This window comes from Branchiostoma belcheri, unplaced genomic scaffold, assembly GCF_001625305.1.
Source record: "Branchiostoma belcheri isolate BF01 breed outbred unplaced genomic scaffold, Haploidv18h27 scaffold121, whole genome shotgun sequence".
NCBI lineage: Eukaryota > Metazoa > Chordata > Leptocardii > Amphioxiformes > Branchiostomatidae > Branchiostoma > Branchiostoma belcheri.
The window spans coordinates 608,520-631,205 of record NW_017802614.1 but is presented as its reverse complement, the minus strand read 5'-3'; the positions used below and the strand labels follow the sequence as shown (position 1 = coordinate 631,205).

At 40.8% G+C, this 22,686-nt stretch overlaps 1 protein-coding gene across 4 annotated transcripts in view; it reads left to right on the top strand.

The window, feature by feature from the left end:
- The window catches only part of LOC109463028 (zinc finger protein 608-like), a 35,066-nt gene continuing 12,380 nt past the window's right edge, over nucleotides 1-22,686 (top strand). The window contains exons 1-4 of one of the 4 annotated variants that reach the window (XM_019759699.1): nucleotides 1-528; nucleotides 5,582-6,387; nucleotides 9,962-10,184; nucleotides 17,803-17,890. In XM_019759699.1, the coding sequence (XP_019615258.1) occupies nucleotides 5,668-6,387; nucleotides 9,962-10,184; nucleotides 17,803-17,890 (1,031 nt within the window). In that variant the 5' untranslated portion in view covers nucleotides 1-528; nucleotides 5,582-5,667. Of the gene's footprint in view, nucleotides 529-4,685; nucleotides 5,032-5,581; nucleotides 6,388-9,961; nucleotides 10,185-17,802; nucleotides 17,891-22,686 lie in introns of those variants that run through there. The other 3 variants (XM_019759700.1, XM_019759698.1, XM_019759701.1) reach the window with 3 other exon arrangements.

Genomic DNA, 22,686 nt, shown 5'->3' with positions numbered 1-22,686 from the left:
ACAAAAGCACTGCTGAACGGACTCTTTGAAAGCACACTTAGTGGCGATTTGCACAGTGAGCAGAGCACGAGTGGGGACAGTTGTTCTCTGTGGCTACGTGGGCGCAGCCATTCCTGTTTTCACGGGGACCATCCTATGTGCCTACATGCTGTGCAGAAGACTGCTTGCTGTGTGGGTACTGTACGTGATTACCTCCAGGCTCGCAACCGTTGTGTGACTGTACCCTAACTGTACTCAGTCTTTTCTTGTAAAACTGTGCGTAAGAAGGCAGTGTAGTGTCGACTGTTGGTAGTTTTAACGCGTGGTGGGGCGAGAGGAGGTCCTACCGCCTGGTTAGTGCAGCGCCTGGAACAAAGAACCACGCCGTTCTGTTCACGGCGAGGCCCGCGTTGTTGTCTGTTTGCATTTGGATCAAAAAGTAGACCGGGACTTTGTGAGTGGAATACAAATCGCGCACGACTCAACCCTGTGCTGCTGGGACTACCACACTACGTACAAAACGTTTCACACAAGATCTTTTGCAGTAAGGTATGTCTTTTCTTCACTACTGTAATCCTAATTCTCTCCACAAGCACTCCCAGGGCTGGTACTGCATGCTGTCTGTGACAGCTGTTGGCTGGTACTGTCAAACAGGGAACGCCTAGAGGCCAAAAATTTGGAGAGGGGAAGCTCGAATGCCTGGTGTACACAGGGTAGGGAATGTTGTTGTGTTACATGCCAGCCTTTGTGCATTCTCTGCACTTCCTTGGTTGTCGTCACGGCATTCTCGTATCGTAACTATGGCTTCGGTTCAAATAAAACCAGACGTTTGTTGTCAACTCAAAGCAGGGATTTTACGTTTAGTAGTTTGCTCAAGGACATATTCATCCCCTCACTGCTCTTTTCCCGTATTTCATGTGGATTCATCAGTTTTCAGGGTACAGAATGCGGCAGGGATTATGGATCTGTTCGTGTAAAATCCTCACGCACTGGTTTATAGATTTCCTTGAATCATTCACACATTTTCTCGCTAACACGCCGAAACAAAGCCCCACGGGGCGTCCCATCATCTGATAAATTTCAAGGGACTGCAGAATTGATTACGAGTTTGTCATGGAGAAATCATTCCTGGGTCTTTTTTATTCCGGACGAATCAGTTGCTATTTCCTGTCTTTGTTCGCTGTACCATGACGAAGTTGGCTCGCCTTTTCTATCGTCTGACCGTGTGTGAATGCTATCGATCTCTCGCCTTGCCAGCGCCACAAAGCCCATCTCAAATAGAACCGTCAGAGGATCAGCAGGTCACCCGATACCGTGACCTCTGGAGCCCATGTGTAACAGACGGGGGAATGTGTGTTCTGCATTGGCAGCCGTGTTTGTTCTCGCAAGTGTTGTGTGAGTCGGGAGTAGTGTGGTCGCCTTTTGTATACATACACATTGTGCTACACGGGGTGGACGCGGGCTTGAGTTGCGGCCCTACTGTGTTGACACAGAGGTGGTCTGAGGGACGTAGTGCATGTCTGTCTGACAGCATCCAGCTGGAAGTCTATACACGGGACCAACTCACACTCCACTGAATATTACAGTCAATATACAAAGGTAAACAAAACAAAGGGGGAAGTCTACTTTCCTCTGCTACCTTAGAGGAGCAAGGTGGCATAGCTAGGTATTGTTTTACGGGGGTGGGCAGACTCGTAACAGAACCACACCAACTGCCACGAGTACAGTCACAAAACGTAAATTGTCCGCCGCGCTTTGTACACAGGCTCCCCGGGGAGATAAAGCGCGCTGTGTTCTCCCCCGAGAGGCCCACTTCAATTTCCCCCAAACTCCTACGATTAGGGAAGCCGTCACGAGTGTTTCCCACCAACAATTGAGAGCAACAATGTCCCCTGCGCCGAACTCGGGTGCTGCCACGAAACGTATGCCCCATTTGACCCTAGCAACAAAAATATTGATACAGATAGCATCTGCTGAGGGAAAATTGGCTTCTACGATTGGCAAGTCTTCTTTCCACTTGGCTTACTTCAAAGACACTAACGTTATAGTCACTCGTGTAACTCGTCCACATCAAGCATCTAGAGAGAAACCCCTGAAGCAGGGATTGAATGGTCGTCCTTGTAAAGGCTATAATTGTATTTTATCCGCTAAATGTATGAGGAGAACATGATTGGACTTCTGGCATTTCTTCAAGAACGACAACCCATATCAAACTAGACATATATCAAGCACAGAATATTTTTTGTTTGTCGCATGTTTTAAATTGCGGACGTGTTGTGTCATAGAAAGCACTGTCATTATCAAGTAATCCCATCTTGCAGGCGTTCTTTTCTCGCTTGTTCAGTTGTTAGCGTTTTTATCTGGGACGACTTAACAATCTTTTCCCCAAACAGATGATTCCAAGAAGGCGAGGCCAGGTTGTTTTTAGTACATCTGCAAGTCTCCTTCCAAAATCTTGATAGCACAGTGCAGTGCCATGCAAGAAGCCAGCTGGCGGAATTTTGGTTGGTCCCAGCGTGGTCTCCCCATTGGTGGGGTCAACTCGAGCGTGTCACGACTGACTATTCAGTTTCCTCACAAGGCAACCAGCACTCGTCGGTCATATTCTCAATTCACATGCAGAAAAACTAACCAAAACAAAAGGAGTGAAGGACAATGTCAAGAAGCCGGCAAATGCTACATGCAAGCAAGCTCCTTGCTACATGTTATTGTCAGAGTGGTGTGATCTTTTAGCAAGCAAGAAATTAATAATCTATTCAGATGTTTATTACCAGGGGAAGAACAAAGTAAAATTCTTCTCCCTTGCGCCTTTGATGAATGTAAATTTTACCAAGAACTACTAAATGAACACATTCACAGGAATAAAAAGATGAGAAAAGAAATGTGATACGTATAACGGTATCCATGTAAAATGCTCTTTTAAAAAAGATAAAAACAAAACGATAATACTGTTTAGATACCGTACTATTTATACTACTTACAACCCCACGACTTTATTTTGGGCTGCTGTGTCACATGGGTTGAGACGAAATCAATGCATTAAACGCTTTTATACAGGCCCTTTGATATGGTCATAAAAAGTCAGTGTGATTCGATTATTTTCCACACTCATTGGAATCGATTAGATTAAAAAAAGCACAAACGTGCACTGTTGGTAGGTACAAAAAGCAGTGTGTTATCGAGATTATTAGATTTCCATTCGGCAAAAATGTGGAGTATTTTACTCACACCCGTTTCGTGCCAACTACGTGTAAAACCTTGAGCCGGTGGGTATCGCAGAAAACAATGCCTCTCGCTCCAGGGTGACTGACTCGGTAATTTGCCCGCGAAATGGGGAGGGCTTATCTCTCCAACGTTGTTAATCGATCCGAGTCAACAGTCATGACGTCACCCTTTTTCGTTTCCTAGTAAAACTGTGTACAAAAAGTCGTCTGTTTTGTGAAATTCTGCCCACCTTCCCCAGAATGTTAGTAAAAAAAATTATTACTCCCACAATATTTTTTTGTCTATGTGTTACGGTGAATGAGATTATTACAGACGATGTGGTAATTTGAGGAGAATGATTTCCATGTGGGTGACGTGGATAGATGGCTGGTAGATTCCCTTGGCTCTCCACTGTGCCCGCCCAGTGGGAGGTCGACCTTCAACGGTTAGAAAAGTAATTCAATTTTCCTGTAACGTCACATGCAGAACGTTGTAATGTATATAATTAGTACATTTCAAACCAGTCCGGGCGGAGAACAGGTCCGAGAAAAATGTCACATGTTTACATTTTCAAGACCTGGATTGGGAGGAAGGTCGAAGTTTATGAAATGCATCTGGCTATTCAATAAACCAAGGATGAATAAACCATTCATTGTAGGGAAACCATTTTATTTTACTGTTACCATACATCCTCCCTGGTTTAATCCCCCAAACAAGGTTCAGTACCGGGAAAGCGGAAGAATACCAAACACGGGACAGCTGGTGTGAGGCGATATCGACACGTCTCTTTTTCGATCTAAAATATGCATTGAGTAGATGTCAGCATTTGTCAGCAAACGCACTCCACCCAAGGTTGTCTTCGTGAACCCTGAAAGGAAACACTGCTGTAAATTTCACCCAGGAATGTAACGTTACAGTTCATTTAAAATTGATGTTATAGAAAACGTATACATGTAATAAAAACAATAGTTCAAGATGGAAAATATAGAAATTGATGACTCCAATGAAGTATAAATGGGCCTCTGTCATGTCGGCAATTCACCCCTTTATCGATGAACTAGGTAGACTGGTTTTGACTGGATTTTACATTATGGACTTGTTATAATTTTATAACATGCGGTCATAAGGTCGGACTATGTGATGGCCGCATCCAAACATAAACAAAAAGGAATAAAATGGGCAGCTAATGTACCTAATTTTGCTCACCAGTTACCATTAGATGAAATTGGCTTTTTATTGAAACAAATAATGCAATTGATTGCTTAGTACGGGGCCAAATTTCTTTGTAGTTGATTTGATGTTAATCTTTGAACACGAAGTAGGATAAATAAAGAAATTTATAACGATTCACCTCTAATTCATTGAAACATTGTTCAAGAGAATTCCTATTTTTATCTAACTGTTATCCGGCGTTGCAACGTTTCATTTGTTTTGGCACATTGCGTGATAGATGTAAAATTCAAATTGATGCAAAACACACAATTGATTTGAGATGGCCTAATCTAGCAGACAGCCTGCTTTACGTAAATAGGGTGGTGATAATTGGCAGCCAATTGAGTAGGGCTTTAGAAAGCTGAGAGGACCGGCACGACCGAGTGATCAGTGTGTCACGCACCAGCGGAAGTGTTCGCGGGTTGGCTGGACATTCGAGGTGACAGCAGGGGGGAACAAGCCAGCCTGGTGGAAACAAAGAACCACGGCCACTCTCTGTTATCGGACGGCAAGATTTCCGCGTGCTTGCCAAGAAATTAGGCCCGAGAATTGAGGAATACGGCGGAGTTGGGATCACTGGCACACGGTGGATGTCTAAACTGAGCGACATTTGCGTGTGGGTTGCGTGAATTTTGGGTATGCTTGCTATGTTCACCATTTTTAATCAGTAACTCCGTACGGAGTGGGGGGGGGTATTAGAAATCAGGTCACGTAGGATTATGGAATATCCTTTGTAGGATCATGTGTTACAAAGGCTGGCAGGTTTAGAAGGACTATATTTGGTGGCAGTTATATTAAGGTGTCGTTTGTTAACCTTTAGCAGGGTGGAACAGTATTGTGGTGCATTTGTAGCTGCAGTAGCATACCACTTGTCTGTGTCTCCATTTATATTGTCCTTCGTGCTCAAATGGGCGGCCTGGCAAAGTGGTTGATTGATCGGTGTTGTCATGTGGTGTTTGACTAATTCCCGCCACATGGTAACTCCTGGCAGGCTTAGCATTCATGGCCAGACTTTTCCCTGTCATGGGGGAGCTTCTGGGCTGAATACTGAATATCGGGCTCCCTGACACTACGCCAACACACGTTTCTCGAGTTTGTATTATTTTGTCTCCCATGATGGGCGTCATGTGGAGAAAATCGTAACGTCTGAAATGGCATGTCTTTGTTTGTGTTTGCTCCCGTCCAGGGGTGAGAAGCCGGGCGAGAGGGTGCAGGCTCCTCCTGCTGAGCTCGATGTGGGGGCCGGTGCAGCTCGGGAGTTCCTGAGGGAAGATGGCAGCAGTACTCGGGACCCAGGAACACGGCTTGTACGATAGCGGAGACGAGTGGGAAGTCGGGGTCGGCGACCTCATCATCGATTTGGACGCAGATTTGGAAAAAGATCGTCAGCGAGCTGAGGAGGAGAAAATTATGGTCCCACCTTCTCCTCAAAAGGTGGCCAACAACAAAAGTCCAGCTGCAGGGAAGGACCTCAAAATGAAGGTGAAACGCAGCAAGGGCGTCAATGGGGCAAAAACATACAGTATAAGTGATCTAAATATTGGGAAGAAAGATGGAGACGCTCAGTACGATTTCGATGGGGCCGGTTCAAGTTATTTCACACCTTCGAGTAAAACTGGAAAGGGCTCATTGAGCGAGGAGAAATCAGGAAAATCCAACAAAGGGGGCAGTCATCACAAAAGTAAAACCTCAGACAAAGGTAGCAGTAGTAGTGGTAGTAGCAAAGGATCATCTTCAAGTGGAGGATCCAATTCACACCAGGGGAGTTCGGATGTAGGTGGAGGTTCGGGTTGTGGCAGCGGCAACAGTGGAAACGATGGCCAGGATGGTAACGACAAAAACAGAAAAAAGGACGACAAGCCCTCGTCTTCCAAGGGGAAAAGTTCCACGTCTGAGAGAAGCGAGAAGAAAAAGGATAATGACAAGTCGGGTGAATCTGGATCTAGTGCCAAGACAAAGGGCAAGAAGAACAAGGCAGAGAAAGCAGAAAAGGTAATTGTTTTTTCTTTTAATCTCTCAAACATGGGAACAACATTTGTAAATAATCTAAATCATGCTTGCATGTGGGCTTTTGACACCCGACACCTGAATGTGCCCTGTGAAGTAACTGTGAAGCCCAACTGTAAATAGATCAGGCCTTGGCAGTACATGTAGGAGTACCATGTGTACTCAGAATTTACATCTGGTTAGTGTTTGGCTGAAATAATTCTAGTCTACAAGAAGGCAGGTATTGTGTGTGTGTGTGTTAGTGGTAGTGCTAGAATCCACATGTCCTTTGTGCATCTTATCTCAACTTACAAAATTTCATTTTAGTCAATGAAGTTGGTATTCTGAAAATGTGGATATCACCGAAAACAGCATATACATATATATATAGTTTGGATCGGATAAAGACAATTTTTTATATGTGTATCCATTCTAGTGTGTTAAAAAAGTCCTTTTCCCATATATTCTTAGGGGTTGGATTTTTTTTTTTGCAAGCCAAGTGTATACTAGTAGAATGCAGCTGGATAAAAAGCATGTAGCTAGCATGTTCTGCTATGGCCCTGTGACAGCTGACCTTCTACACCTCTCTTGTTATGCAAACCTTGGAGTACAAACACATTAGTCATTACTACTGGGCTGCTGATAAACAATGGCAGGCCAAAGAAAACTAGATTCTTCTGTTTCCTCCCCCAAAACTTCATTTCCCTACAAAAACAACCAACCATATCTTTCTCACAGTAACTGCATATTTCCCCAGTTGTTATCCAGGATTCTGACAAGATACATCTGTTCTGACCTTGTAAAAGAAAAAACCTTGGCTGCCATTCTGAGTGCAAATAGCAGTGTTTGAAACCTAAAACAGCTGGGCAGAGGCCACAGCTATCACAGGATGTAGGCTTTGTTTTTCGGTTCAGATATAGGATATGGATATAAAGTTCTGGTATGTCATCAATGGCATTTTTCTTTTCACCCCACAGGAACTGTTGTCAATCAATGAAAGATAAGGAACAGTGTCCTGAAATATATGAGCCCATTTCGTAGATAAGAAAAGGTGTGAAAGGGTCATTCACATGCCGCTTTTGTTTGGTTTAAGTCTGGTAACTCAGAAACAATGCGAAGCACACCTTTGTTGGTAGGTACAAGGAGAATGTAGTTTGTAGTTGACTCGCCCATACACAAATCGCAATAGGCACCTGCATCATGTAATGTTGATATCTTGTGATACCAAAGTACTAGTAATCAATAGTCATTTCTACTCTCCCACTAGACTGCCCCCCTCCCCCATCCAATTAAATTGACATCTATCTGGTTGTTTTTGGGACACATTACACATAGTTCAGATCAATCATTTAGAAAAACATTTGCCTCATAAAACTGTAGCTGTGTCCCTGCCATCTGGTGTAAAACCCCCTTATTTTAGATAAGTGGCCTTCTCAGTATTACTAGTAATTCTGCTGTAAACTGGTTCCCCTGGTACATGTCTGACCCGTGACCTCTGTGAAAGGAACCATGTTGTGTGCTCACTAACCAAAACACCAGTTCCAACAGAATTGTTTACCATTCACTATAACAACAATTGCCAGTATGGGTTCAGAAACCCTGAAGCGTGGTTACATTTTGCAGATACGATACATGCCAAACAAACATTTCCTGCACGAAGTTACATTATGAATACATGATGCATTTGTTTATACATTTGGATATACATTGGAGATACATGTACCGTCAAATCTTAAAGACTCGCCTATCAATATACATTGGAAAAAAATTGATGACTACATGACTACAGTTCTTGTATCATTCATAGATACTACTAGTGTTTCTGCACATGTAGAAATGTGGTGTTAGCTGAACTTATGAAGCCTTGTACAATATTATCACAAATGAACTCTTAGCGGTTAGTAGATCTATCATGTGTAATCAAGAGTTTTGGAATGCTTCCCACTGCCCCCCCCTCTTGTTGATAATGTGAAACTCAACATCAGTCATCCTTTGAGAAATATCATATTTCCTGGTCAGAGTAAGCAACAATTTCATATGGAGCTCAGGGTAGATGTACCAGAGTGTCAGTAATAGTAATAGATCTCGATAGAGTAATTGTAGCTTCCATTACAGCTCAAAATGTTCACCCAGACTTTGCAGGAAAAAAAATTGCAGGTAAAAAATTATAAAAAATATTTTGAAAACTTGCAATTTCCCTTCAACTGAAAAACAATCAGGCGTACTGGAATGAATAACAAGTTGGCTCTGGACCAGCTTGGAGAGATTCTGGTAAGAATGTAATATGATAAGATAATGCCTGGAAGCAAATTATAAGCTTAAATTCACATCCTGTAAAGTACATTTCTGGTTAAAAGCTATGCATGATGATATACTAGTACCAGACTGAGAAATTGATGGTTATGTTTTTCATATGTTTCAGCTTTGTGTCTATCAGTATGGCCAAGAGCTAGTACTAGTATTCTAAACTCTGTATTTGGCAACATACCATTGACTATTATGATTATTATCATTCCTACCATAGCCCTGGCCTCAGAGCACACATCAAACGCTAACACATTTTATTTTGCTGTCTGTTATTTCAACAGTGTAGATGATGTCTGGAAAGTTACCTCTGATCACAGCTTCATATGTTTCTTAAGTAAACACTGCATTCCTGCCAGCCCTTCCATGTACCAGGATGCTTGCCCTTGTGTGGGGGACAGGGAAAGAATCCAGGAAGCTTTTGGCACAGGGGTAGTCCTGGAATTTGGAACAGATTTTTCCTCCATAATTTTGACTTCGAGCCAAATTTGTTACCAATTATAGCTTCTTTGAACAAACCATATGAAAAAAAAAACAGGTTATTTTGGTATTTTTCTTATCTCAGCACTCAGTAACTTCCTATAACTCTAAGCACATTAGATTTTCTGGTTTGCATAAAACTCCACAATGATTATAGGTTCCATTCATGTAATATTTCTCCGGGTTACTTTTGTTGCAATGATGAAACACAGTTCTATGTCCACTCCAGTCATGGTGATGCATTATGAAAAGGTCCTACATCATAACATGTATTTTGTGAGTAGTCACAGTTGTATGGTATCCTGGTCTGTATCCTGGTATGTATAATCATTAAGTGTGGAATTTTGTTGCCATTTTCTTTGTACTTTCATCTCAGATGGAAGGTCCTTCACAGACCACTACTGAAAGTGATTGGCTTTGTTTGTGGGGAGAAGTCTGGATGAAATGCATATTCATTCACTTACCAATATACATATTCACGGTTACAGTGTATGTGGTTACCTTACAAGGCTCTCACTGAGGAATTTGGCATAATGGTACTGCACCTCCTTGTTATGATATAAGCACCACCTTTCAAATTTTGGAAATTTTACCGGTAGTATTTTTACTTCATCAAAATTTACTTGTTTTTTTTTCAGTGCACCATCTCACTCTGAATTCCTGGTGAGGGCTCTGCCTTGCCAGCTTTATGTGTGGGTGTAGAACTACAGATTTGTGTGAGACAGAAGTGTTGAAGGTTTGTTATGAGCCGCTGTACTTTGTAACATGATATACCTAAAATGTCTCTCCCCTATAGCAGTCTGGCTCCTCCAGCCACAGTGCTAAGGCGTCAGGTGCCCAGGTAATGCCCCCGCCGTCACTGCTCGCGGTACATGCACCAACCCCAGCGCCGTCCGTACGCCACATCGGAGTCAACACGTCCGAAGTCGGGGTGGTTACGGAACCTGAGTGTCTGGGACCATGTGAGCCGGGAACCAGTGTCAACCTGGAGGGGATCGTGTGGCACGAGACAGAAGGAGGTAGGATATGTTCAGTTTATTCCATACGTCTCATTAATCCCACTTTAAAGGGAGAAACATGTTAATTACATGATATCTGTTTGTGAGAATTTATGTTATTGATACTAACCAAAATATTTGTTTACATGTTTAAATTTATTTTCCTGTTTTCACAAGTCTTTAAAATAAATTTTGTTGATTCAAAATTTTTCCACAATACATTGCAACTGGAAATTATTTCTAACATTTGAGAAAAACTGGGAACAATTACTTAGATGTATATATTCTTTGTTACTCTATCCTGCATTATGTTTTGTGTATGGATATAAACATTGATGCTGTATAGAAACTGACATTACCAATTAGTTGATGTGTCTGCTATTCTGTGCCCTGCCCTCTGTGAATAGGAGTTTATTAATGTTATTGGAAACAAGAACAGGAGAGAATTATTCCAGTCAGTGTGATAAAATGGCTTAATGGCTGAGAGCACTCCAATAGCATTACTGCAGAAAGCTCTGTCCTTGGGCCCCCATACTGCCCCCTGTGTATTAAACATAGTCCTTGTCAGGAAAGATGTATGCTCTAGCTTTGAAAGGGTTGCTGGCACGATGGTGCACTTCTTTTGGGAAGGACCCAAGCTTCTCGGGATTGTTTCTGTGGCATTTTTATCCCAGACGGAAATGGAGGCTGGGCTTCTTCCTGCCAAGGGTTGCCTTACCCGCTGCCTACACCAGCATACCAGGCTTTGATTATACTGGGAGCAACTTAATTTTCTGCTGCAGAATTGATTGATTGGATTTGGAGTTGGTCCCAAGCATTGGGCTGGGAGTCGTCAGGCACAAAAGGCTTTTTCTGATGGAACATAGTCCTGGAATTGTAGCAGGCCATCCGTCATCCCTGGATCTGTAGATCTGATTATCCATCTTCCCTTCTGCGTTAGGCATTGCCTGATTTTTAGAGTGAGTTCAACGGAAGGTAAAGATCATTAGTTACCAAGCTGTACCATATGGAGCCTGCGGCCTGTTGGAAAAAATTTCCCTCCAATATTTGTTCCTAGACTAAAGAGAAGAAGTATGTTGCAGTTCTGACCTTACCATGAAAAATAGTGTTCAAGATATATTGTACGATAATCCCATTTCAAATTGCTGTGATTTACACAGCTTTCATTCTAATATTAAACTTTAAAGAAAGAAATACATATTACTATATTATCTTATGGGAAACAAATCTTTCATGTTATGCCATTGATTAGATCCATTATTCACACACACGCACAATTGTCTGGCAGCCTTGAATAAGGAATTTTATGTCATACCCGGGTTGTGATAACGTTTGATATGGGTATTCTGGACCTGTCTGTATTTTATGGCGTCTCACAGGCTTTTCCTTATATCACACCAGGTTTCCACAGTGTTTTGTATCCATCGCTGTAATAAAATTGAACATCAGATTCGGATGTTAAAATGGACACAAAATTTTTTGCCTGAGAACACCATATAAATTCAGGCTCATTTCACATGGTTTTTTCAGGTTGTAAGACATAAAAAAAAGAAAATATACTCATATACTATAATAGCACAGTGTATTCCATATCATTCTTGGTCTAAATTACTGTAGACAATAAACTGCTGGAAAAATGTAGTGTGTTTTTAAACAAAATGTGCTACTCTGTCATAGAAGGCATGAGAAAACCATTAGCCATGTTTCTGGTCTCCAGTATGATATCATGATAGATTTCTTGGATTACAGAACTTACTCTCCTCATTTCTGCAGAAGTAAGTTTATTACATATTCAATTATGAGAAAATCCATTGCTATCCGTATGATGGGCTTAAGCCTATTTGTTAACTTAAGAAGTCCATTATCTATTTAGATTTCAAATGGCACGAGCATTATGAATTATCTATCATAGATTTGATTACTTCAGGCCACACCAATTTAATTTCTTGTTTAACGGATTTTTAAAGAAAAATAATGGAGCGGGCGGGCGAAAAAATAATAAAAATAAAAACAAGCCTAGGCATCCTATTATGGCCCAAAATGGTACAATAGGGGCCATGAAGTCAACATACCAGGCTGGTTCAAAATTTAAGCAATGAATTTTGAACTTTTAATGATACCACTGCATTGAAAGATGGAATAACTGTAACAAGTAGGATGAAAAGGACTGTTTTCAACTGTTCAAGGCAAAATATGAGCATTTTGCAGTTGATTCTGAATTTTTATTTTTATTTGCAAATCAGAAAAAAATGAAGCGGCGAATCCGTTAACCAAGAAATTAAATTGGTGTGGCCTCATGCTGTGATGATATATTCTCAAGTTCAACCTGACTGTGTGAGTCATTGTTGCTATCAAAATGAATATTTCAAGTAATACATCTACTGTATGTAAATTCTAAAAAAAACATGGCAGCAGAAGATTGCTTTAATGTAAATATTCAAAGCATTTGTATTAGCAATTTACTGTTCGCAAGTTTGGCAAATATGTATCCAATCTAGAAAAACAAAACAAAAATCCATTTCTAAGTCTGCATAGTATGACTGCCATGATATGGACAGAGCTCGCTGACTTTAGTCTGAACAGAATACCATGTCATTGCATGTTTGCCATTCTATATGCACCTTGCATTGCAACCTTCCCAGCATGCATGCATCCTTCAGAAGGCTGTTTGATGATTGGGTAATATAATCAGACTTCTGGGTAATTTGTGTAACACAGAATGGTTTTCAGTACCTGTGGAGGCTAGCGACAAATTTGACTCAGTTGCAATTACCACGGACTGAACGTAGGCAATATTTTTGCATACCAATGTTTTCTTCTCCCTACGTGCTAGTAAATGGTTACACCAACTTGGGACTGTGTAATGTACCTAACATGCTCAGTGTCTGTACTTGATAATATAGAGTTCTTTTGTATTGCCTAGAGCTTTGGTAAAATTACTGGGAGCTGGGAGTAACTGTTCATGGTTTGTATTCTGTAATTGCATGATAATATACATGTAGTGCCATGTATATCCCTAGGGAAGATGTCCATGGTAAGTGGTAATGCTGAGTTGCCAAATGTGCTGCTAATGTTACTGTGAGTATAACCAGGCTCCAGAAGTCAGTTTTCCAAGTTCAATCCATCTCTATTATGTTTCAAGCCAGTAAAGTTTGAACATTCACCGAGTAAAAATAATAAATACTATTATGCAAAGGAATGATAATAGTTGCTACTGGCTGATAATAATATTGATGTTTTATTGGATGTTATTAAAAGATCAGCTAATTAGGACGTTGTTTGCATAATTGATGAGAATGTGCCACAATGCCTTGTATTGTCATTGAATAATGATATTACATGTAGCATGACTTATGTTACCTGTAAAGGATTACAAATTACAATTTAGGATACACTTGTACACTAGACAGTAGATGAGGAAATGTCAGAATATCTCAAGGTTATGTGAAAAAGATGACAATCATAACCATGATGATAAATGTAAGTTAGGTAGGAATAAACATTGAACATATGTAACTTAACTGCTTTGTCAATCAATATTTGTTGTAAATCCATGGCTGAAGGTAAATTTGAAAAAAAAATTACTAGTGTCATGCAGATGCAGCATGATAAAAGCAGAAGGGAATTCCTCAATAACTACATCAAGCCAATGTCTCATTCACTTAATCTGTTGTGTTGTTTTGAATAATTTGTAACTGACTTTTTGTCTGATAGATAGCTTTTGCAGAGTAGAAAGATGTATTTTTATCCCAGGAAATGTCAGTCCAATAGTCTGAATAGAGATCACTTTGTGATAAAATGACTGTTACATGCAGGGTTGGACTGGAGTCATATTTTATGGATGAACACAAATCAATGGCTGCAATTTTGATCTGACCTATATCATGACTCGACTCTCTCCCTAGAATATGTGGGTGGGATTTTCCAGGCAATGGCTCCCTACAATAACCTATTTTTTTAATATGAGCAGGCTTAGGGTTGTGCCCGCTATATCTAATCATGTTACTGGCATGTGTTGCTAGAAATAGGTCATGAATAAAGAACGAACACGGCGGCTATCCTTGCAATGATATTCAGCTCAGTTATACTGGCTAACACAAAATAACTAATTCTGTGTCATGAGAGCCTAGAGTCTACATACATCTAACTGTTGCCTTTTTGTGAGTAGACTTGTGCCGATGTTGTATTAATACATCTGCAAGCAGAGAGAGGATTAAGGTACTAGAACTAACAGTCTCACACAATGTGCTGTAAAGTGGTTTTCAGTCCCCAAATTGACATTTCCGGTATCGCCTCTACTACAATTACTGTGCGCAATGGGCCCGGAAGACAGAACAATATCCCATTAGAAAAGGAAGTGCAGCGAGTAAAATGGCTGTTCCCCGAGATGGTGCGCTAAGGACTCGTTATTTTGCCAATAGCTGTGCACATACGCGGGCAGGGGGGAACGTCTGCTTTCTTATTCTGGTCACGTATGACCACACGCAACACTCTTCTTGCCCGTCAGTTTATCCATGCTCCTAGTTGGCAGTATGTTGATTTTTATATGTCACCATTCCACTTGTGTTATTGCTCAGTGTATGAGTATTACCTCATTCATTCCTATCTTTCTGTGCTTTGTACAAAATATGTTAATAAGAGATTCTGACCTTGATTGTCTTTCTTAGTTTTTTTAGTATAATTGGATGTATAGGTGAGAAGGGCTTTTGATATTTGTCAGATGTAGTAGTTTTTGTTTTGGAAGAATTGTGTCTAAATTATCACTGTTTTTGTCTCCGCTGTAGAGTTTAGCCATGAAACCCTCCTGGCAGGAACCTTTCTCTTTGTGACCAGTTGTGTGTTTAGAGGTCACTCTTAATTGACACCAAGGTCAAGCACTTAAAGTAAGGGAGTGTACATTTTCCATTCTGGACCAAGTACCAGTCACTTGTACAGGTACATTACTGTAAATTTTACCGTGCTGGTCACCCAAGTATTTTCAGAGCAAATGGTGAAAAGGTTGTATGAAAGATGTATGGATTAGATTAAATTTTCTGAGCACCAGGCAGCTACAAGTTCTGGGCAAATAAAAGCCTGCTGGTGTTCCTCCCCTCCCCCTTCACTGTTGGTATCAGTTGGCCCATCAGAAGGTTATACTAAAGGTTATGGAGCATTTATTCTGCTGTCAGCTAGTGGGCTATGTGTGAGGAACATCTGGTTAGAAAAGTCTCAATTCTTGTTCCTAGTATGAAATGATAATCTTTTTCTTACGCACAACATGTAATAGCTATTGAAGAATAATCACCAAATGTAAAAAATAAAATTTGTGACACATTTTGTTTGAGAGGTTTCACAATAAGATGTAGTAAATTGATTCGAAATTTTTCAGTTGAATTTTTCCATTGCGCAAAAGGCATGTTGCAAGAAATATAACCTATGCACGACCTGGTCAGGTAACGGTCACAGGTGTGTTTGCCCAAAAAACAGAGCGGAGAACAAAACCGTAAACAGAGCCGCCCGGTATTGTTCTCTAGGTGCTGTCCGTCTCACAAGATCTATGGTCAATTGGAAAACATTTAAAGGGGCCCAGTTACTGCTGTCAATATGATAGCCCTATTATTTATTGATAGAGGACAACACAGCTCATCCGCCCAGTCATATTGTTAGAATATGTATAAATAAATAAGACAAAGTTTTGTCTGGTTCAGGTCAGACCGGATGAAACCATTGTGGTCACAGTTGCACATTGTATTCTGGTCAGGTTCCTTCCTGAGTATTTGACCCTTGACATTGTTCACATTTTTTTCACGCTACCTTTACTTAGCCCCCCTCCCCCTTCTTTTTCTCCTTTGTGTGATTTGGACCTTCAAGTCAAACCTAGACTCTCAACATATAAGTCCTGAATAGTTTGAAGAGATAAAAAGTCTCCACAAAGATATAAACAAGCCATCAGGGAGTGGAAGAATGTTGACAAGGTGTTTTTTCACCTGAGGTTTAAGCTGTGCCCACTAACTGGTGTTTATTTTTGCTGTGCTGGGTTGGGGTTTGGTATGTCTGAGTCATTGTTTGTGGCTGTTGTTCCTGTAAGTATAAGGTGGGGTGGCGATTTGAGCCATGAACTGTCAATGAACCTGTAGTGAGCCGTGCCCCCCTCCCCAGTCAGGATCAAAGCCAGGCTCTAATCACATACAGAAGTATGGCGTGACTCAGGTTAAATGAACTGTAGAACTACTGAACCAAGATCAGGATTTCAGCTGTCATGAACATAATAGTTTTCTTTGGCTCTGTTTTTTTTAATACGTGTACCAGTAATTTCTCTCTGGTAATTTAGAAATGCCTGACTAGGGAGATTGCGTCTTTGCGAGACATCAGAATTCATCAAAATTGACAACCCCTCAACAATATATAACCTCTACTGTGACTAAGTTGGCTTTTGTCAGGGAACTTGAATTCTTAATGAACAAGATTAGGCAAAGACCATGTTAAGGACCGTTTTTGAACACTTGGAGTGTTATTGTTGTCTGTCCTTCATAGAGCTGCCCCAAGGCTCGTGGCTGGGTTGAGGGGTCCTTGACTGCTTGTATATTTGATCTGGTGAGTCCAGAGGCAGATGAGGCTTATCTTGCTCAGGAATTCTCTTCCATATGTTGAGCATATGGGATGATGTGCAAAAATCCAGGCACTATATGGGACTAATGTCACTTGTTACTATATAAACTCTGCATTTTCCTTCCTTTGTGACGTTTGTATGCACCAGGTTTGTATCCACAACTGCGGTGTATACTGGCTTTTGAAAGCACTGTGTGTATGGGACAGCAGTGTGGCGGGGTGACTAGATACCAGGGAGCTATGGGGGCTTGACTGACCCAGATGCACATCTAATACCGGTAATGTGCATCAGTTGCAGCAGGATGGGTTATTTTGTGGGAGTATTCCAGGGTTCACCTGTTAATCTCCTGTGTCACAAAGTTGGCATGGGTTCAATTTTGGCAGTGGGAACCACAAGTGTTGTGATGGTGCCACATTGATATGCTGCATAGCGATTAGTTGTCACTCATAGGTGGAATCCTAGCTGGGCGATCAGGCTTGTGAAAATTTTGGGTGGGTCAATGTTTGGTGAACATCACAAGGTATAGATGAGATGTGAAGTGGATGAATCTGATGAAAGCTCATCTGTGTAGTAGATAATTCTAACACATTGCAGGTGTTTCTACAGATGGAAATATCCAGTGACAGATGTTTCCTTAGTAAAGGTTTTGATTTAGCAAGTTTCTTTTACCAGTATCCAAGGGACTAGAGGAGCTTTATTTGATGTGCATATATTTTGGTGAAACCTATCAAGCGTAGACACTGTGAAACAGCATTCAGCATTGCCACACTGTACTTGATATGATGATATAATGTTACAAACAAGAATGTGTTGATCACTGTAGATTGTTCCAACATACAAAATACACAGTGTAATATGTCTGTATCATTACCTACAGAAGTAAGCTGTATTTATCCAACCAATCTTTTATCCTATAAGCTGCAGTAAAGTAGTCTGTTACCATAGATACACATGTATTATGTACACAAGCAATGTTGTAGTAATCTATTGTTAACAGTTGTGCACATGTGTCACACCACTGAGTTGAATTTCTGGTCTTTTCTAACCCAGGTGTTCTGGTGGTGAACGTTACCTGGCGGAACAAGACGTATGTGGGAACCCTGCTGGACTGCACCAGGCATGACTGGGCTCCACCCAGGTGAGAATATCCCCTAATCAGCTGGTATTACGGCTGATCATCAAGTCAAGTGAGGGTGGGGGGAAGATCAAAACTGAACAACTAACTCCACAAGAATGGCACAAAATCCTGTTGAAACTTGTATACAAGATTGTCTGTAAGCAGTTTGTACAGAAACTAGAAAGACACAATAAGATGTATGTAATTTTGACTATAGTACTTTCTAATCCTTCCTTCCAGTCAGTCACAGTGCACCTTCCCTACCTGATACCCATCAAATAACAGACATTTGTTCTGAGGACAATAGCAAGTGAGGAAATGACAAAGGTGTTTTTGCTTCCCAACAAACATGGGGAAATGAATAGACGTGTGGTCTTACTTAAATAAAATGGGCAGATGACAATGAGGCCAGGAACAAAAGGTTTAGCATTTGCTAGGATGACAAACAGCTGTATAGCTGCAGTTCAAAGGGTAGCTGCTGGGGGCTAGGTGTCCAGTTGTTTCTTCCTGAAATAAACATTCATAACTTCTTATAAGTCTAATGATTTAATAATAAACAGGCAAGTACAAAGAAATACTGTAACTAACTACACCATTAGGCAGAGGCTGGAAGTCAGCATGCATGGATATGTAGTTATGTGACCTGGAAAAGTATTCAGCTGGTCGAGGATCAAGCCACTAATTACTGCATACGTCAGTTGTTCCAAGGTTTGCAGATTTCCGTAATTTTTGGAGCCTATGATTTATTTTCTCAGCCTTAGGCTGTCAACTATTTTTTTCTTAACACTCCCTCTTCAGAATAGAATGAGAGAGCTTTAATGCTTAGGAGCTGTATACAAAAGAGATCACAACATTCCTCCTGGCTTGTGAATACGAAGTCCAGACCTTCAGCAGGATGCCCTCTGACCTCTTTATGCAAATGAGTTGGCAGTAGAACGTACACATACCTGCCTTATTTTTCCAGCAAACAGAGAGTCAGAGACAATGGAGTCTGGACATGATCGGAGGCACATTTATACCTCAAACATTTATAGTTCAACTACAATGTTTACTCAGGATTAGGTTACACCGCATTCAATTTTATGGATGACATCAACACAGTGCACACACATATAATAATTGATTTTTGCTTATAAAGGAAATAAAGAAAGGAGATGGCTTTTTTTGACAATTTCAGATGTATTCATGGGATTGAAAATGATGGTAATAACCTGGTAACATGCAGAAATTCAAATGAAACCATTATGGAAGTTGAATCAAATTTTAAAAAGGTTGTCTTAGTGTTATGATAGACATTCATAAACCACTGGAATAAAGAGGAATATAAACTATGATAAAGGTTGGTTTCTAATGGCTAAAAAGGAACGTAAATGGAGAAATTGTTTTCAGCAAATGAGCTGATTTTGGTGGCCCACCCTGTCTGGCACCACCACAACCAAGCTCATCACACAAAAGCAGTTCTGCTAACAAATAGGTTTTGCCTGGGGACATGGTGTAATTGAAGCAGCTAATATTAACATTTACAGCAGGTGCTTATCAGTGTGACTCAATCCCCAAGCCTTCCAGGCGTACCCTGTGACAACCGCCGCTGTTGAACAAAGAAATTTGTCTGCAATGAATGGCGCTTGCTCTGTGTTCAAACATAGGATACTTGTCCTGTAATGGCCACTCCCATCACACAAATACTAGGCTTACACCCCCAATCTGCTAAATCTGATGTCACATACTAATTGATACAGATTTTCATGATCTAGTAACGTAATTAGTATGAAACCTAGTGGGAAATTACTTAGGCAAGTGTAATTTCCAACACCATATTTCGTGAATACCTAATCCCTATGGAGGGTGCATATCTAGTGCAGGGAAACACAGAACAAATGCAGATTTAATATTTAATAACATTCCTTGCCCCGAGTGATAACAATGATATGAAAGAAATGAGTACTTAATCAAACGTTAATCACCGAATGAAAGGATGATTTTAATGTTTTAGGTGCAGTTGATAATTTTTGTTGGGAGATGGGTTGCTTGCCTCTGGTCATGTTATCTATCACACCACAAGACAGTATACCACATGCCATAAGAACTCAAGAGCGTGTTCTCTGTAGATACATGTAGTAAATCCCTCTAACACGTCATAGCAGATCAAGGGACATGTAAAAGCAGTTATGTGATTGTCTGGTGGTCCCATAACTACTCTCATCCAATATGCCTCAAGGAGACCAACTCTACACAATGCACACACATGGCATCATCACCAAGGCTACAACAGACCAACCGTATGTTAGGGAAAGAAAAGCACACAAATAACAATCTTCACTGTTGAGACTACTTAAGTTCAGGAGTGTTTCTTATTTCCACACACTTTGCTTTACTGCCACTTAACCCAATATGGCAAGCGGTGCCCACAAAGCTCTGGTATTTGGGACGCTGCCAGTGATGGGGAAATGCCATAAGCAAGTGTCTACAAAGGCTGAAGGAAAGGCTCGGGCTGGTCTGTCAAATGTGTTTGGGGGGAGCAAAGGAACTATTGAATGAAGATTCAGAAGTCCATAAGAATAGTAAAACTGCCAAGCATTAATCCAGACATCCAGACAAGACAAAAGAGAAGTTCAATACAGATATGGGCGCTGGGTTAATTCAGTTGACCCATGACGCAGCTGCTTTAGCTGAAAGCTTTGGGTCAGCTCCAGTAATCTTTCACCAGTCTCCAATTTACTTCATCTTGAAAATAACATTTTTGAGCGAAAATGTATTTGACAACAAAGTAAAATGACACTTTGTAAAATGTGCTACACTAGGTTAATGTGTGATATTTGTGCCTTAATTTGAATTGATCCATCTGGTATTTGTAACATTTTGGATCAAGGCGATTCAACCTTTCCAAAAAGAGTATGGCTTAGAATTGTATGAATGCATCAAAGTGCAATCTCATTGCACGTAATCCAATAACAACAGGAATGGGTACTGTAACTAAATCTGTAACAAGTCTCAACCAGTTGTACAGAAAAAAACCTCCCTAGGCCATCCCTCATGGCTGATGTGCAAATGGTAGGAATGAATTATTAAGAACAGAATGTATTGTGTTGCGCCACATTTAACGTCTAGGGTGGATTAAAAGAGTTCACCTGGAGGGGGTGCAAACAGCAGCTGTATCCTGCCTGAACCAGAGGACCTGACCCCGGGTCACGCAGTATGAATGTCAGGGAGTGTTGTTGCTTGATCTCTTTTGAATCACAGTTAAGTTATCACAGAAAGATAGGCCCATCAAAAAGATTTGACATTGACTAAACAGTGCAGAGCACTCAGCTGGATTTGCGGCATTTGAACCATTTGGAACATTCCGGTTTGAAGCCCTGGGGCTAGACAGCCCGCCGTACTTAGCGGCAGATTTTTGTCGCCAGTGTGTCAAACAAAGGCAACCACAACATGAACAAGCAGGCATCTTCAACAGAGCCCTGTGACTCTACAGGCCATGTTGATTTCATCAGTCAGGAAGGAGAGTGCTGGAGCAAGCCTCTTCCATTTAAAGGATGCTTTCTCTCCACGATACAGTAAAACAACTAATTTTCACTGAAACAAAAAGTAAGGAGGAGAAACTCCTTGCAAAAGACACAGCCAACGGAAGTGTTTTGAGTTGTTGACATTTCCAAATAGCTTGTAAGATTGAGTGGCACCTTTTTGTGTGGATTATCAAGGATATTCAGAGGAGAACCTTGCCAGAAATGTAAGCCACTAAAAATGCACACTAGTCCAGTTGTTTGGATGGAAGGTATACTTTGATGACAGAGCCCTCCAGCACTTCAGGCACATAACTACCTCACTATTCCCCTATAATCACCATGTCTCATCCAAAGGCTGATAATTAGGTACATTGATCAAATTAGTGGGTATGCCTTGACTATTATGTAGTTCGTATATTGTACACAGCGTAGGTACAAACTGACATTCTTTTTCTAATGTTTGGAACCGTTGCTGTAACAACTGTAAATCTGAAAATAATGACATTTATTTATCTATGAGATGTTATTCGTCATTCAGATTTTGTCTGCATACATGTATTTGCTGACTGTGATATCAAGGGTTTCTCCCAAAGTATATTGTCAACCCTTGTAAAAAAGATTGGTAAACCCTCAAAGCTTTGGGACGTGAAATGAACTCCTGACTGCTCTGCACATGAAAGTACCCAGACTGGTGAGTAAAAGCTGTTCCTGACTAGTTGACACAGCTTCCTGGCACCAGCATGCCTCCCCAGAGCTCCAGAGGGAGAAGTCACCATGGAGCAGACCTCAGTCCTTAGTAACTGGGTCACATTTATTTGACTTCCTTGGCAAACATTGTACAGTCTGGGTAGGTGGCTGAGCCATCAGTCCAACTTACAGGCCTTTCAGTAGGCAATGGTAAAAGAAAAGAAAGCTCTTTTTTCCCACGAGAGATTGAAAGGAAATACGATGTGCTATTATAATATAATATAATATAATATGATATAACATAAATACAGTAATATCATACATTGGTTATAATTTTGATAATCTACAGCTTTACTGGACACTGAATGACTTGAAAACTTGCTTATGGTACAAAAATGTCTCTATAGTATAATAACAGCACCATGAATGTGATCTATTCCAGACCCACTTGATTTAGTCTTTACTCCTGTAGCATTGATGTGGTACCAAGAGAGACAGGCAGGCATGTTTTCAAATATCTCTGACAGCCAAGCACAAACAGGATGTCATGGGTTTCAGTACTAAATATTGTGATAGGAAAAGGAAGACTGCATGCTAGAGGGATGTTTTAGTCCATATTTTTAGTGG